The sequence below is a fragment of the Pavona decussata genome, unplaced genomic scaffold, assembly GCF_977016875.1.
Source record: "Pavona decussata unplaced genomic scaffold, jaPavDecu1.1 SCAFFOLD_64, whole genome shotgun sequence".
Taxonomy (NCBI): Eukaryota; Metazoa; Cnidaria; class Anthozoa; order Scleractinia; family Agariciidae; genus Pavona; species Pavona decussata.
In genome coordinates, this window is record NW_028145484.1 from 2,173,706 (window position 1) to 2,191,856 (window position 18,151).

At 39.2% G+C, this 18,151-nt stretch overlaps 2 protein-coding genes across 4 annotated transcripts; both read left to right on the forward strand.

Moving 5' to 3' along the window:
• The first annotated feature begins 1,674 nt into the window (after nt 1-1,674).
• Nucleotides 1,675-10,385, forward strand: LOC146478404 (uncharacterized). Of its 2 annotated transcripts, none has more exons than XM_085111922.1 (7): nt 1,675-1,808; nt 5,410-5,507; nt 7,267-7,332; nt 8,563-8,628; nt 8,768-8,830; nt 9,239-9,308; nt 9,844-10,385. In XM_085111922.1, the coding sequence occupies exons 2-7, from the start codon at nt 5,427-5,429 to the stop codon at nt 10,182-10,184; spliced, it is 687 nt and encodes a 228-aa protein (XP_084968048.1). In that variant the 5' UTR covers nt 1,675-1,808; nt 5,410-5,426; the 3' UTR covers nt 10,185-10,385. The 2 variants fall into 2 exon arrangements, with proteins under 2 accessions (XP_084968048.1, XP_084968049.1); XM_085111923.1 differs by having other exon boundaries at nt 8,566-8,628.
• Nucleotides 10,386-13,747: 3,362 nt separating this feature from the next.
• On the forward strand, nt 13,748-16,971 carry LOC146478405 (tumor necrosis factor-like). Of its 2 annotated transcripts, XM_085111945.1 has the most exons (5): nt 13,748-13,885; nt 14,930-14,995; nt 15,123-15,185; nt 16,021-16,090; nt 16,472-16,969. In XM_085111945.1, exons 1-5 carry the CDS (start codon nt 13,805-13,807, stop codon nt 16,813-16,815), a joined length of 624 nt encoding a protein of 207 aa, XP_084968071.1. In that variant the 5' UTR covers nt 13,748-13,804; the 3' UTR covers nt 16,816-16,969. The 2 variants fall into 2 exon arrangements, with proteins under 2 accessions (XP_084968071.1, XP_084968072.1); XM_085111946.1 differs by lacking the exon at nt 15,123-15,185 and having other exon boundaries at nt 16,472-16,971.
• Nucleotides 16,972-18,151: the final 1,180 nt, after the last annotated feature.

Genomic DNA, 18,151 nt, shown 5'->3' on the forward strand with positions numbered 1-18,151 from the left:
GAAACGCTTTAATTCCTAGTTGTAGAGAATTACGATCAGGGGACGGGTAGTTTATCAATGAACTCGTATAGATGATGATGACGGATCTAAGCTTCAATATCGTCCTTCGTCCTAAGAAAAATTCGGCACGCAGCCACATTTCTTCCACCTTTCATGCCTTCTTCTTGAGTATAAAAAAATCTCGGCCTAATTAAAAAACAATGTGTGCTGTGCCATGGCCAGACCACTCTGCCTAATCTTCTATTGCTGTCTTTGTCGCTGGTATTTATCAACGCAAACTTCTGAAAACGCATACGTGTGAACGCACGCGATAAATTTATCAATTGTCCTTTGCTGACGATGCCTAATTAGTGATTTAAGCTTTTGAATCGGCAACTGATTTTACCAGGTAAAAGTAACGGCATGAAATATGTGTTGTGTTTTAAGCCTACAAGGTGTTTAAAATCAACAAGAGTCAGTGCCCGCTCGTACCACGAGAAACTAAAATGACTGAGGACCCTGGCCAAAGTTTCCTCAGGTTTGGATTCAAACTTACGCACACAATAATAAGAATAATAATAATAGCAAAATAAGAATCCGAAAGTCCGAAGTGATAACTTTGCTACTGATCACGAGCAGGAGACAAAGTTCTCGTATACTCAAGTATTGCAAATAAGACGGTTTCAGTGTTGTTGCTGCAATCGCTCTTTGTGCAATTATCCTCCCGCTTTGAAAATATCCAATGAAATGAAAGACAAGCGGGGCAGGATTCAGAAATTTCCCATAAGAGCGGAAGTACTTCGAAACAGTCAAGTTTACAAACGATTAAAATGTTTTCATAGCTGTACTGTGTCTCTTAGATACCTTTACAACATAGCGTGCGTTATTCCCTAATTCCTACTGGCGTCATCATGGTTTATTTCTAGGCATACGCACGGCCGTGCGTCTGTAAGATGAAGTGTACAAATCAGACAAACTCGGGTTTCCATCGCTTGGTTTTTAAAAACGTTTGCCAAGCAGAAATTTGTGTAGCAGCAATGCATCGCATTGAAAAAATTTTGTAATCAATGACAAATAAAACCTGCTTTCCGCGCACTACTTTTGATATCACAAAGTTATAAAAAAGGGGGGTTTATGCCTTAAGCTGTGTGTATATTGACTTAAGGGTGCACGCAGGAAGTTTGGAGAACATTCAAGAAGCTAGAGTTGCTCAGAAACACCTAAGCTTGTGCTCTGCAAACTTCCTGCGTGCATCCATGAATAGATATACGGACACTATCAACAATTTTATCAAACAAGGACGAGAACTCCTTCCAGCTTCATTTCATGTTCTCCGCTATTTAAAAAAATGAATGTTGTCCTCTTCAAAAAGATATTGCTGGAAAAACAGGTGGGTGTAGTGTTGTTTTCTAGACAATACGGGTATCTATGAGAGATGGTAAAGGTATTAAAGAATATTTTGTTTGTGTCCACTTTCAATTTTTCTATTTTTGTGAACCATGTCCGTTATTTGTTTGGATAATTTCAAGACGTGGGTTTACTGCTTCAAAGTTCTCCTGCTGTGATGAGAACTTCCTGAATCCAACCCTGTCTTTCATTTCAATGTATATTTGCAAAGCGTGAGGATAGTTGGTAAAAGGACGATTCGCTAGTAGCAACCACACGTAAAGGGGTTATTTGCAAAACTTGAGTATACTTGACATCTGTCCATTATACTATATTAATTATTAATTTCCCAGTGATATTAATCAGCTGGTCAGAAGCAAAGTTATCACTTCGGCCTTGCGGATTCTTAGTTTGTTCCTAACAGCTGACTTTGCTGAGTGAAGGTGAGTGGAGAATAGAAATGAAAGTTCTCTCCATATATTCTCAGGAACAATGAGATCACTGGCGATTGCACAGTCTGTTTGATAAAAGGAGTCTCGCCGAGATTCGCTTTTTGATTCGAGCTGTTTTTTCACATCTTGGCGGGTCGAGCCTATCACAAAGTCATCTCGGAGACTTGACCCCCATATGGGGAATTCCAACTCAAATTTCTTAAAGTAGTGCCCACTGAAAGAAAACGTTTGAGGTCTCATGTAGTACTACTGTCTCGCCAAATCAGTTGAAATTTGACAATCGCTCCACCAAGCTTATTCTCGTTATTGGGAAGCAAAACCATTTCTTTCATTCTGTTTTAAGTGCGTAAGTCTTTTCAAAGAAAAAACGATATTCTAATCTCCCGACATACTACAATCGATAAATAAGTTAGTTCTTGATTTTAAACACCAGGATTTGAACGCAGCAATTATTTTTTGCCATCCACCTGCCCAAGTCTTAATCGCCTGGTCAAATCAGTTGCATCAATCAGCATAGGACACTGAACATGCCCCAGTAAGCCACGGCTGGGCATTTGCATTAGTTATCGCGTGCGTTCACACACTTAACTAAGTTTAATGGTTTACAATACAACAAAGGAAAACTAGTGTATTGAGGAAACTTTATGGGGCTACTTAGATTAATATACGTTTTCAAAAGGTTTCGTTGTTGAATAAGGGCGTTACTGGAGGGATGAAAGCATTCAAGCCGACTCGTCTATGTCGTCGCGTATCAAGAAATAGTCCATCACACCCCTAAACAAAAGCGCATTGTTTTGTTTCGTTCTAAGGGAGTTGAGCCGAGACTTATTTTTTGGCTCCTCTTCGCCTTCCCCGTTACTGTTTTATAGCCGAGCGTACTTTAAAGGAAGGTGCGCGCTGTATTTTTTAAAATTGCCTTCTCTGTTTCTTATCGCTTTAATTGCAATGAAATGTATTAGGACGCGTTATCTTCCGCATCCTGTACTGTCTGTCAGTCAGTCAGTTTCAGCCGCTAAATGTCCGTCGTTAGACGTATGCCTTCCCCAGTGACCTACACTGGACCACATTTTGAGCGACACGGTGCCAGTGCTTTAAGAAACTATCTAAGTCGTCCCTCCATCTCGTCCTTGGTCTTCCTCGGTTCCTTGTGTGTCCCTGGGGCGTCCAGAACGTAATGCGGGTTGTCCACGGTTATCTTCTGTTCTTTTCGCTACATGACCAGCCCAATTCCATTTGAGTTTGCGTATCGTTTCCATGATATCTCGTACTTTGGTTTTTTCACGTATCCATTGACCTGTTTTACGATCTCGCCAATACTGTCTGTACTACACATTAATACTTTAAATTTAAAAGCATATACCCTTCTTCTTCTAAACGCTCTATTCAAACTAGGCGGGGGTTATTTGATGCTTAAGGAGAAAGCATGAAATATATAGCGCGAGTGCCGCATGCTCGATGTTTTTGTATTATTATTATTTTTTTTAAAGGAGAAAATAATAAAAGGAAGAGGGCTTTGATGATATATAAAGTAAACTTGTTCAGACTTTGTGTTGATGATTTTTCTTAAACTTAAGAATTCACAACCCACACGCGACTACATTTATGGCTTCGATCTCTGTGGTATGTTGCAGACGGAACAGTGGCCTTTCAATACCGTTGTAGCCAATATAGTTTTGACATCAGCTTTTACATGAAACGATTCAATCTGAAACAGAAGGTGTTCCTGCAAAGTCCAAGTGGTGATGCGCAGTAGATGCATGGCTCTGACGAAAGCACTATAAGTATTCACACCAACAAAACACGTTTAATTAAACCAGGTTTAACAAAATGAAAACAGGTAAAAGAAAGCTGAACCATTGGCTTTGACATAGGATTCAAGTAAACTTTAACTTATGCTTTCACTTTTGCTAAATCTGTGGTCGACAAAAATCCGAAAGCAGCTTTTATGACGGAAACAATTTTAAACTGTGTTTAAATAATCAGCTTTAAACGTGTTTTAAAATTACAAGCAACTACAGTGAATAATATTGTACCCAAAGCCGACGAAATTCAGTCGAAGCTGTATTAAGCGATCACCTTCAGGAAATGACCAAGTGACCGCTTAATTAAAACAGGTTGGTCTGCAGAACAGGCGCTAATTTATTTTGCGTTTGGCAGGCGAACGGAGACAAGCGCACGCGCCTCTCCCGTCGCGTGTGACTGGTGCTTCGCGCTCGCTTTAAAACGCAAAAAAATAACTGAACGCCATTTCTGCAGGCTAATACAGGCTGACTGCTTAATAAAGGTTGCACAGAATATACGTCAAACACAAACACAATTTGTATGACATTTTATAACTTTGAACGGCGCTCACAAAATCACTTTACAGTGCAGCAATAAAATGGTATGATAAAGGAGAATATGGAGTAGAAACGCCTCTAGAAACAGACTAATAAAACAGAAACACAACCATCCTATGATACTACAGTCAGTATTGTAGGTCGTTAGAAATTCAGTTGTCTGGCTATTTGTTACCGTATTTGATTTTTTTCCTTTTGGTAAGCGACGTCAACACAGAAGAAACAGCTAGTTGGGACTTAGTAACGGGTGACCGTGATCACTTAATTAATAGAGCTGACCGTTTAATAGAGGTTAAAATTACATTAATTAAGGGACGTAATTTTGGGACTTTGACAACTAGTGCCGAGGCTTAATGCATGTTGGACTGTATATGCTAAAGCGGAAGACTTTATTTAAAATTTGTCTGAGGTTAGCCATGTTTGAATATGAAAATGAAATGTCTAATAAATATGCTAAGTCGTGATGGGTTTGATCAGTGGTAGTGGCTTTTTGAACAAATACAGGCCAGTAGCAGGGGGAGAGGCAGGAGGGGCTTGAACCCCCCCCCCCCCTCCCAGAATTTTTGGAAGTTAAAAAACAATGTGCCAAAAAATGATAATTAAAACAGATTAATGTGCACTGATCAATCAGTCTTGAACTCTGATGCTGCAAGTGCCTTTTCACAACCTTCAATAATTTGTTTACCACCTGTCAGTTTCTTTCACTGACAGTTTGTTTTTATATACAACGGCAACGAAGGAACTCCTACCTTGTGAATCGGAAATAAGAACCAAAATGGATCGAAAATAACCAATCTCTAAACGTGAAAGCTGTTGAAATAAACTACTTGTTTTTTAAGACATTCGCTCATTGATAGCAATGGTAGCATGAGGTACTCCACGTAAAAAAAAAAACGGAAAAGAAATGTACCAAAAAGCGGGACGCAGGTGCAAAGTTATTGATTTGCTTACTAAATCTACTGCTTTTGTTATGTTCTCGTTGCATCTTAAACTCCCTAATCTGTCTGTTTTTTGGGGTGGCGTCTCTATTTACCTAACTATGAAAAAAAGATAATCAAAATGATCACTGGATACAGGAAATCTCCATCCACGAACTATAATTAAATAACATAAAATTAATGCCTCGTCATAAGACATACATCATACCTTAGAAATGGTATACACATGTCTTGTTTTTTCTTGCCAGTCTAATAAAAATTCTCAATAGCAAAAGTAATTTCCTTCGGATTTCATGTAATGTTTTCATTCAACAGATTCAATTTGCGAAATCATGAAGCTCGTTTTTATCTTCGTTGCTCTGGTTTGTGCCAACTTGCATTTCTGCCAAGCGGGAAATACTTCTGGAAACCAGGTAAGATTGTTGTCTCACAGTAAATCTTTCAACAAAGCTTTAATCTTCAGCAAACAGTAAGCCGTGAATTCCAAATTTCAGCCTTTTTGCTCCTACGAGAGATAAGATTGTGCACGGGCTTTCTCCTTTAGGAAAAATTAAATTGTTCTCATTTCCATGTGAAAATTATATTGATCTGATATTTCACCAAACAGACTGAAGAATTCTGTGATATAGTAAACAAACTGGAAGGTTAACAATTATAGTTCAGTTACGCATAAATATATCGCTATTCGTTACTTAGTCACGGCGCATCGTCAAAGAAAATTCACTTTGTCTCCTTTAGCTCAGACAGTTTGCGCAATATTCCGTTAATTTTTTATTCTATTAGAAAACTGCGGATTTTGTGAACCATTTTCATTTAAAATAATTTCTTGTTCAATCACTTACTGCTCATTTTTGTTTTCAATTTTTTCTTGTTCAGCCCTGTTGGCCACGGAAACATATAAACTGTAGCTAAACAAAAACGGAGTGATCACATTTTCGTTCGACTAGTGAGATTTTATCGACCCTCTAACTTCAGAAAACGCAGTGAAAATGTCGCTATTCCCAGAACGAGAAATTAATATGTTTTCGCCTTGAAAATGGGGTGTCAGTAAAACGCAGGGTCGGGGCGGGGCCGGGGTCGGGGTCTCTTTTTTTTTCTCTTTTTGATGATAATAATAATAATAATAATAATAATAATAATAATAATAATAATAATAATAATAATAATAATAATTATAATAATAATAATAATATATTCGCTATCACCAACGGCTCAAACATGAATTATACACTGAGCTTCATGGGAAGGGCTTTCAATCGTTTTTCACGTGATCAACCATCATGCTCTACAACACGTTGGAAAGAAGGGAGTTTTACAGTCAATCCACGTCCAGCTCTTACCATTATTATTATTTTTTTTTTTTATTTTGAATGGAATTTTTAAATTTACATGTCACTTTTAACGTCACCAGTGAGATTTTGGAGTTCCTGTAGAAATTTCCCTAGTTTATTGACGGTATAAAACTATGAATTTTTCTTTACATTACAGCACAAGCATTTCAAGAATAACAATTGTCTCCCAAGTATTTTGAATCTTTTTTTTTGTCAGTTAATGCGCCTTTTTCGGAAAGATTTCCAGAGAAATGTTTTACATTCTATTCAAATGCCGAGCTTTACAAAGAAATTCGAATGCATTTTTATTTCATTCTCGGAAATAATAGTCACGCTTGACATGGATTCATTGTAACTAACGAACACGATCATGGAAGGCGGCGGGGATGTTCATAGTAAGTTCATGTACATTCCAGTTCACAAGTTTGTCAGAGTTCAAGGAAATATACTCGCACCTTGTATTGATTGTCTCATTTCGTTTCTTGGAAGAATACAAGGTAGTCAATTCACGGAACCAATGTCCGCCAGAATACGGAACTGCATCGAGTGTTGTCACCGATGACCTATCCTAAGCTTTAGAGACTTGAAAATAAAAAAAAAATTATATTAAAAAAGAAAAAAAAGAAAACATAGAAAAGAAAAGAGACCCCGGCCCCAGCCCTGCGTTTTACTGACACCCTTGAAAATGTGAATAAAAAACTATAATCAAGGGTGTCTGAACGTGAAATATCTCGTTTTTCTCAGGCCGTTTAAGGTCTATTAACATTTTATTTTGAGTTATGATGAGTCGTGTTTTTTTTCCTTGAGAATAATCCATTTGAATCTCCCTTTTGTTCCACAGACAGATTGCGCATCGCCATGTGCACCCGGTATTAACATCAACGTTCACGGAAAACGCGGCATTAAGGTACAGCCGGAAGATCATCGTGTTCTACCCGTACATTCTTTTGTTTTTCCTCTGTGTTGGTACAGGCTGTGGTAATTTACGCTTTGCTGCACAGAACGAATATTTCCCATAAACGCTAAATTGTAATATTCACAGACTCCACGTGTAATATTTTTAGGGTGACAAGGGCGAGAGAGGAGATAGTGGAGTAAAAGGCGATAAAGGCACACCTTGCAAATTTTCATTCGCAGTGTACGCTCAGAGTTTCCGCATTTTCAGAGTATGAAGTCTCAAGATTGGATAAACGTACAGCAGGAATCTTGTAGCATACAACCCGCTTCACAGAGAATACAACACATCTTAGCGCTAAGCAGCGCAAATGTTCGGGGTTTTTATGAATTCTTAATTCCATAAGAAGGTTTCAAGAGGGGTGGACAAATTAATATCAAATGGTCAACAATTAATATCAAATGGGCTTAACGAAACTTTTATTGACCTGACCATGAGAAAACGAAATGATCAGATACATTAAATAATTATAAATAACATATTAATGCCTCGTCGTAAGACATACATCATACTCTAAAGAGGGCATACGCATGTCTTGTTTTTTCTTGTCAGTCTAATAAATAATCTCCAAAAGTAAAATAATTTCGTGCGATTTTTCTTAATTGGGTTTATTCCACAGAGTTTATTTGAGCGCTGTCTAAATCACGAAGTTCGTTTTTATCTTCGTTGCTCTGGTTTGTGCCAACTTGTATTTCTGCCAAGCGGGAAATACTACTGGAAACCAAGTAAGCTGGATTAATTCATGGACACCCAACAGTTCATCTCGGTGGACTGATATCGGTTGTTCGGATAACCGAGCTAATCGCCTCAGAAATTCGGATTTAGTCGCAAAGAAAGTCTATAGTTTTTTTTTCGGTAAAATGCAAGCTCAAAATTTCGTAACCGCGGACTGGTAAACAAATTCTTTTCTTTTTTGAAGTGGCAAATATGAATGTCGTTAAAAACGCGACAAAAGGTCAGCTAGCATTTTCTTAAAATCAACAACAGCCAGCAATTATACAATTACGTTTCCTAAAATTTGCTGGTTAAAAAATCCAAAAAACTATTAAAAACAGGTCGTCGAGAATTCAGTCTCATTATTTTTTCAGATGATTTCTGTTACAAGCGCGACTTCAATCGTTGACTAAAGGACGCGATAGGAAGGGAATAATTCTTTTTAATCTGGCCTTCTTTGTTTTTCAGCAGAAAGTTTGTGCCATTCAAAACCGCCCCATCAACATCAATGTTCGCGGAAATAAAGGCGAAAAGGTAAAGCTGAGAAACTTGTGGTTTAGGCATTATTTTCTTCTATAATGGAGCCAAATTAAAGTCTGTAAAACTGGCAGCTGTTTTCTGTTACACTAAATTGCTATACTCTCACCCATGCATACGAAATATACCATTTCAGGGTGAAAAGGGAGATACTGGGCCAAAAGGAGAAAGCGGAACACCTTGCAATTGTTCTCTACAGGTACGATACGTTAATTAAAATTTCAGCTAAGAATTCCATGCATGCTGGACTGATTGTGTTTAGTGCATTTTCAAGGAAGCTCTCATCTAAATCATCACGACTTCATTTGTTCTTTGAGAGCAATCAAAATACGGTTGAATCCCGACAAGCAGAAACAATTTCTGGTTCATGATCAGCACGTTAATTCATGGCAAAGGAATCAGGAGGAAATCTTTCATTTTCAGAATTAAGTCCACGTTTGGGGCATGTACCTCTCTGCAGTTCAGTGCAATTTTAAGTTTCAGCAGCAAGATTTGCTGAGAGCTATTAATGTCAATTAACTATGATCAGTATCATTGACACAATAAACCTCAATGGAATGGAACGGCCAAGGGTAGCAACAACATTTTTCTTTACTTTTCTTTTCAGGATCCAAACAAACCATCTGCTCACATCGAGAGTACCGACAAAGGAGCAACAACTTATGAAGGCATAACAGGTAATTAAGTATCTCCCGAGCCCAGTATAACAGCATATATTTTTCGATTAAAGTGTGTTCCTAAAGCTAAAATTTGAAATCAAAATTAACTCCAGACCAATTGCTGAGGATTCGAGTTTCTTGTTTGCCAAAAAGAGCACTTATCATCTTCAATGATGCCTATCTTGCACAATTTGGAGTTAGTATATAGAATGGAGTTTAAAACTTTGTATTTGAAAGCTTTTAAATAAGCTTAGGTGAATAGCAAATAAATAAATAAATAAATAAATAAGGCTGACACATGCATGACTTTCAACCGCATGCATGATTTCTAAGTAACCGATAATAGATCGATAGAGAAAATGTTCAAAACCGCTTGCAGGGTATTTGGACAATTCCGCAGACGACTTTCAACGAGCAAACTGAAAATAAAGAGATGATTTTTCATTGAGACATAGTTAGTCAACTGAGGATAATGGCTTTGGATCACCATTATTGAGCACAAATTAGGTGTAAAATTCACAGTAAGCCTTCATGTTTTTATATTTCTTTTTAGTGATCAAAGACTGGTCTCTTAGCGCTCCTAACAGTCACATTGCAGGCGGCATGAAGTACCAAGATGGAACACTGACTGTGCCCATCTCTGGACGGTACTACATTTACGCTCAAATTTACTACCACAACAATGGGAGAGTTCATGTTCGCGTCAACAACAAAGTCATTACCATGACCCAACCGCTGAAAACAGGAAACAGCGAAGGTGCCTTGTATGCAGGCGGGGTGTTCAATCTGAAGGCTGGTGACGCCATTACGTTGAACGCGGGAGCATGGCCAACCTCCACCACCAAAGTTTTCCTGCACAGCTTTCACTGTTACTTTGGCGCGTTTTTAATTTAAGCGAGTCAATCGTTGCATGACGACAAACAAACGTCGCAATTGCAACTGCACCTCAACCTTTATAATAAAAATAAGGGGCTGTAAGGGGCTAGGAGAAATAAGGCGCTGGAGTGATTATGCTGGCGGTTTTGCTTGACATGTTTATTCCAAAGCGGTCTCAAATTACTCGCTAGATGCAAGTCTGTAAAACTAAGTTGAAAACTAAATAAAGAAGAATGGTGCAAGTTGTGTTGTAGTTTACTGACTGGCAAACAAAGCTTGAAAAAAAGGGCATGGCTAAAAGCGACAATGCTGCATTGACCTGAAATCTTTTCCTTTGTTTCATCGGTGTTCCTGATTTTACAATTGAGGGATCTAAAAAGCTCTACCTATATATCTTGGAAATAAGGGACTCCTTAACCCCCGAATTTTAACTAAAAGCTTTTGAAATACTCTAATTCCGTAGAGCGCTACTTGCGGCTTCCTTATTTCAGGTCTCAAGAACGGGGAAAGGGGTCTCTTTAGAGAGCGGGGTGGGGTTTGTTTGAAATCCCAAGTTTTACGCAAAACTAAATAAGCTTTTCTAACGTTTTACATCGCGACTAGCTGGAACACACTAGTAATGGGTTGCAACTGTCAGAAACACAATATAACATTTACCCCAACACAATAGAACGCCCTAACGTTGAAAACAACTCGGTTAAATTTCAAGACCAACTGACCATGGTTTGAATCACTTGGGGGGCTTTAATAGACTGAGGGAGGAGGTGCGGGCTAATAGAGAATTTAAAGCTTATAAAATCGACGCTATTCAAAGAGTTTCAATCGACGTTCCGGCAATGCTGCCTTCTTCAGGGTACAAAACTATACCGTTAAAATGTTCGTTGAATAAGCTCAAGTGCCTGAATATCATAAGCCCGCGCGTGCGCGAGACGCACGTGGCAGCGCATACCAGCGCGCGAGCAAGTGAAAAACGAGCAAGTCACGTAAAACTAAAGTCCTGATTAAGGCCACTAGGACTAACAGTTCCATATTTAAAAATCAACCGCATCTCCTGCTTCTTCCGGTATTTTTAGTTGGCTTGGCCTGCCTTCAAAATCCGCAGCCTAGTAGAGCATTCACCGTATCACATAAAAGAGCCTCTCGGAATTTTTTACATGCGACAACCGAGCCTTTTGCTGAGGCCAGTAATAAATATAACGACATTTTACACACGCAAGAGGCTCGGTTCTAGCCTAGTCGGTAATTTTTCTGGAGATGAATTGTGGAATATGAAAGGCGCAGAAGAGCTGCATCAGTGAGGAAAACGGACTCGACTCGACGTTGTTATTTACACTGTTAAAGACCATTAGTAAGTATTGTCAGTAGGTCGTTAGAAATTCAATTGCCTGGCTATTTGTTACCGTATTTGATTTGTTTCCTTTTAATAAGCGACCGTTTAAAAGAAGTCAACACAGAAGAAACAGCTAGTTGGGACTTAGTAAAAGGTGACCGCGAACACTTCATTAATAGAGGTGACCGTTTAATAGTTTACATTAATTAAGGGACGTAATTTTGCGACTTTGACAAGTGGTGCCGCGACTTAATGCATGTTCGACTGTATATGCTAAAGCGGAAGATTTTATTTACAATTGTGTCTTGAAGAAGTTAGAAGGTTATCCATGTTTGAATATGAAAGTGAAATGTCTAATAAATATGCTAAATCATGACGGGTTTGATCAGTGCTCGTATGTAGCTTTTTGAACAAATCTGAATAAATTTCGGCCAGTAAGCGGTAACAACTTCACCAAGTTAACGTCACTGAGGTGCTGCCGATATTAGGATCGCGCGTCACCTGACTATTATCTCGGTAAAAATGTCGATCTTTTCGTATGAGAAGGCGGGCCAGCCCGTGCGGAAATCTTGCCGAAATTTTTTTTATCGCCGCTCCCTATGAGCCCGGTTAGCGGAACGAATGGGAAATTCAGTTTAAAGTCAGTTACTGAGATAAAAAAGGGGACTGTTCGCTTTGGGCTTCCCTTGCTTCGAAAGTTTGTCGAAAACGTTAGGCAGCTGCGACTGAAGCAACTACAGGAGTAAAAAAAAAATGATTATCGAAGGGCTGCTTCATGTGAGCCCAGTCAATCAGACTCAGGCTTGGTTACCGAGATCTCGCCTCAGCAATGTCTCCTTTAATGTATTCACATGAGCAAGCGGGCTAGCCCAGTCAATCTCGGGTAACCGGGATAGATATCTTTCCCACACGGAACTGACTTCAGGCCGGGTACCGGGACGACTCGAAAATGCCTATTAAGCCTTGATTTCAACGCTGATAAACAAATGGGGCTAGAAAAACTTTACGTGGACGATGTATCTATGTTTGGGCCTGTGGTTGCTTCACAGTTGCCGGATGAGCTCGACCAACGCTCAAAGAAAGACAAGGCCAAAGCGAAGAATCGTGACTTTTTTTTATCTCGGTAACCAGGCTGAAATTTCCCATATGAACAGAGAAATAAAATTCGCCCTATTAACCAAGCCACCTCGGTTACTGTGCTCTGGTCCTAAATGCCCAGCTACCAGAGGTTTTCTTCCTTTTTTCCTCAAACAAAAACTGAGCCGCGCAACGACAACCGGCGGCGACAACGAGCCGCAGTGTTTTTCTCTCGCAGCGTTGAATATTTGTTGTCGCCTCTTCGAGGTTCAATTTTGTTTAAGAAGAAATAAAACAACTGCATGGGACCAGGGTACTTAATAAAGGGAACGATTTATTTTAACAAACTAGCAGGGGTTCGAGATAGTTGGTAGAAAATTACGATACAAGAGTTCGGGTGCGAGAAAGCGGCTAAGAAATCGCGAAGTATTATTCGATGTTATTCTCCTTTTTTCTGATGCCACGGTACCCAATATTTTCTGTTTTGACATGTTTATTCGACGTTATTCGACAATCATTCATCGTGCTGTCATAACGTTTGCCTGCCGATACCTTATTAGCAAACATTATAGCAAAGGTTTACTCTTGTATTTAGGGTGCAAAACAGTTTCTTTCTGTTTTACCTAACAATTGCTGTTTGGATTGAATAATCCACAGAACAACCTCGGGTATCGTTGCCAAGGGTGCTAAACTAACAATTTTTCTTCTTTTCCAGTATATACTGTGTTTTCTGATTATCAAATTGAATGCGGTGTATCGGGAAATTCATGCCTTAAAAATTAACAGCAAGGAGTTCTTAATACTCGCCGATATGATTACAAATATAAACCGTTCCAGATGTACAGGATTGTAAAAATCCTTTTCTTTAATACCTCTTTCTCCTCAAACAAAATTGAGCCACTAAGCGGCGACAACGACAAGTTTGAGGAAACTAGAAAGAAAACCGTTTCTGGGATTAGAGTAGGACCATGACTGAAGGGTGAAAAAATTTCGCATCGTGAATTCCTTTACACGAAGGATATCAGATTCAAGACCTTCAATTTGAAAAAGACATGAATGCCTCATCATAAGTTATTGCATCATACCTTAGAATAAACAAAGGCAGTGCTTGTTTTTACTTGCTCTTAATAAAGAATTTCGATTCATATTGGACACGCGTATTCCATGTGGGCCTAATTCTTCTATGATCTGTGACTCAACAGAGTTCTAAAGTTTCAGCGCTGTCGGAATCATGAAGTTCGTTTTCATCTTCGTTGTCCTGGCTTGCGCCAACTTGCATTTCTGCCAAGCGGGAAATACTTCTGCAAACCAAGTAAGCTGGATTAATTCGTGGGTACCAACCCGTCACTCAGGTTCATTTCGCCGGGTGTATATCTGTTCGGATAGCCGAGCTAACCGCCTCAGAAATTCGGATTTAGTCGCAAAGAACGCGTCTACAGTTTTTTTCGCTAAAATGCCAGTTCAAAATCTCGTAACCGACTGGAAAACGAATTTCTTCGTTTTCAAAGGGGCAAATATGACTGTCGTTAAAACCGCGACAAAAGGTCAGCTAGCATTTTCTTAAAATCAACAACAGCCAGCAAATTCCGGGAATAAAATGCCGTTTCCTAAAATTTTCTACAATTGAAATTTTCAGCCGACTAGGCATCCGAACTTAACATATCAACGGATGTAATAGCTTACATAAATATGCTTTGAAAGAATACAAAATGATCTACGAACAAGGAGAAAACATTTCAATTATAATTTTGCTTTAATGCTCTTGTTGCAATGGGTGACTCTGTTTGATTCTTAGACTGTTTGTTGTAATCCAAAAATTTCATTTTAATCGATCTCTCAGTTCAGCACCTAGTCAGATTCTTTCACACTTCGAAACAGTGCTGCATGGAAAATTTGGCTCGGACTCGACCGTAGAATAAAACTTCCTTCCATAGAAGTTTTGTTGAGCAATCGTCCTGTGAAATTTTTCTTGTCAAACGAAACCTTCAGCATAGTTCAACTCGTCGCTTTAAGTCAATTCATTTCTTTCTAAAGTTTGTATTTCAAGCGAAAGCTACAAGGCTTCGCCACTGTTTTAGTAAACCGCTTAACTTCTTGTTTAGCTACTTCAGTTGGAAGAATAATAATTTCGCAAATAAGTAGTTGTTGGGGTTAATTTTTTCAACGCTTGTTTGCCGCACAAACAGTGAACTGAAACAGGTCGTTGCCGCACAAAACTGTTAAAAACAGGTCGTCGAGAATTCAGTCTCATTATTAGTTCAGATAATTTCTGTTAGAAGCGCGACTTCAATCGTTGACTAAACGACACGATACGAAGGGAATAATTCTTTTTAATCTGGCCTTCTTTGTTTTGCAGCAGAAAGTTTGTGCCACTCCAAACCGCCCCATCAACATCAATGTTCACGGAAATGGAGGCGCAAAGGTAAAGCTGAGAAACTAGTGATTTAGGCATTATTTTCTTCTATAATGGAGCCAAATTAAAGGATGTAAAGCTGGCAGCTGTTAAATTGTGATTCTCTCACCCATGCATATGAAATATACCATTTCAGGGTGAAAAGGGCGATATTGGAGCAAAAGGGGAAAACGGAACACCTTGCAAATGTTCTCTACAGGTACGATACGTTAATTAACATTCTGGATGGCCTAAAACTTGATTTCGACTAAAAATTCCATGCTGGACTGATTGTGTTTAGTGCATTTTCAAGGTAGCTCTCATCTAAATCATCAGGGGCACCCAATGGATCGTTTCGGTAAATTATCTGTTCGGAAGGCCCTTAATCTCCTACAATTTTCTTAAGGGAATTTTCACTACGAACTTTCGTGATATGGGAAATTTAAGGCCTAGTGTTTTCGGGTTGATAAAAATTTTGTCTCGGTTACTAAAAAAAGATCAGCTAAGATTTTCGGAAGGGAAATAAGACCTAAGGTTTTCGGGAAATGGACAAAAATGCCCTACTACTCTCGAAAAGACTCGAGTTCCCTTAGAATGACCGAACAGATAAAAATATTATAGCACTGCCTTTAAATGAAGCTATAGAACATTAAAACCACTCCAGATAGCCTAAAATAACGTTTCAAAGGATCTAAGAGAAAATTGTCGTTGGGTGCCCCTGAATCATCACGACTTCATTGTTCTTTGAGAGTAATTAAAATGCAGTTGAATCCCGGCCGAAGCAGCAACAATTTCTGGTTCATGATCAGAACGTTAATTCGTGGCAAAGGAATCAGGAGGATTGAAAGGGAATCTTCTATTTTCAGGTTTAAGTCCAAGTTTGGGGCATGTGCCTCTCTGCAGTCCAGTGGAATTTTTTTAAGTTTCAGCAGGAAGATTTGCTTAGAGCTATTCATGTCAATTAACTACGATCAGTATCATCGGACACAATAAACCTCAATGGGATGGAACGGCTAATGTGTAGCAACAACATTTTTCTTTACTTTTCTTTTCAGGATCCAAACAAACCATCTGCCCACATCGAGAGTGTCAACAAAAGAACAGCCGCTTATAATTCCGGAACAGGTAATTATACGTATTTCCGCCGGGATCCCTGTTTAAGTCCTAAAGCCAAAATTTGAAATCAACTCCAGACCAATTTCTGAGAATTCCGTTAAGACCGACAATATATGATACATGACTTTCAACCGCGTGAAATTATCTTTAAGTAACTTTAATAGATCGACTGAGAAACAAATGTTCAAAACCGCTTGCACGACATTGGACATTTGGATAATTTCAGCGCTGAGGACTTAAAGCGAACAAACTGAAAGTAAAATAAGGAGATTTTTTCAGTGAGGCGATGTTAGGCAAACGAGGATAATGGCTTTGGCCGATTACCATTATTCAACACAAATTAGGTCTAAAATTCAACGTAAGCCTTTATGTTTTTATATTTCTTTTTAGTGATCAAAGACTGGTCTCTTAGCGCTCCTAACAGTCACATTGCAGGCGGCATGAAGTACCAAGATGGTAAACTAACTGTGCCCATCTCCGGACGTTACTACATCTACGCTCAAATTTACTACCTCAACAATGGAAGAGTTCATGTTCGCGTGAACAACAAAGTCATTACCATGACCCAACCGCTGGTGAAACCAGGAAACAGCCAGGGTACCTTGTATGCAGGTGGGGTGTTCAATCTGAAGGCTGGTGACGCCATTACGTTGGACGCAGGACCATGGCCAACTTCCCCCGTTAAAGTTTACATGTACACTGTTCACTCTTACTTTGGCGCGTTTTTCATTTAAGCGAATCGATCGTTGCATGACGACAAACAAACGTCGCAATTGTAACTGCACGTCAACCTTTATAATAAAAATAAGGTGCTGTAAGGGGCTAGGAGAAATAAGGCGCTCGAGTGATTATGCCGGCGGTTTCGCTTGACATGTTTATTCCAATGTGGTCTCAAATTACTCGCTAGATGCAAGTCTGTAATACTAAGTTGAAAACTAAATAAAGAAGGATGGTGCAAACTGTGTTGTGATTTACTGACTGGCAAACAAATCTTGAACAGAAGGGTATGGCTAAAACCAACAATGCTGCATTGACCTGAAATCTTTTCCTTTTTTTCAACGATGTTCCCGATTTTACAATTGAGGGATCTAAAAGGCTCTACTTATATATCTTGGAAATAAAGGACTCCTTAACCCCCGAATTTTAACTGAAAGCTTTTGAAATACTCTAATTCCGTAGAGCGCTACTTGTCGCTACCTTATTTCAGTTCTCAAGAACGGGGGAAGGGGTTTTGTTAGAGAGCGGGGTGGGGTTAGTTTGAAATCCCGGGTTTTACGCAAAACGTAAATGAGCTTTTCTAACGTTTTACCTCGAGACTAGCTGGAACGCACTAGTATTGGGTTGAAACTGTCAGAAACACAATACAATTTTTACCTCAACACAATAGAACTCCCTAACATTAAAAACAACTCAATTACATTTCAAGACCAACTGACCATGGTTTGGATCACTTGGGGGGTCTTAATAGATAGGGAGGAGGTGCGGGCTAATAGAGAATTAAAAGATTATAAAATCGACGCCGTTAAAAGAGTTTCAACCGACGTTTCGGCAATGCTGCCTTCTTCAGGGTACAAAACTATACCGTTAAAAAGTTCGTTAAATAAGCTCATGTGCCCGAATTCATAATCGCTCGCGTGCGCACAACGCACGAGGCAGCGCATGCCAGCGCGCGAACAAGTGAAAAACGAGCAATTCAATTAAAACTAAAGTTTTCATTAAGGCCTCTAGGACTAACAGTTCAATATTTAAAATCAACCGCATCTCCTGCTTCTCGCGGTATTCCTGGTCGGCTTGGCCTGCCTTCAAAATCCGCAGCCTAATAGAGCATTCACCGTATCACATAAAAGAGCCTCTCGGAATTTTTTACATGAGACAACCGAGCCTTTTGCTGAAGCCCGTAATAAATATAACGACATTTTACACACGCAAGAGGCTCGGTTGTCGCCGAGTCGGTAATTCTAGCTACTGGAGATGAATTGTGGAATATGAAAGGCGCAGAAGAGCTGCATCAGTGAGGAAAACGGACTCGACTCAACGTTGTTATTTACACTGTTAGAAACCATTTGTAAG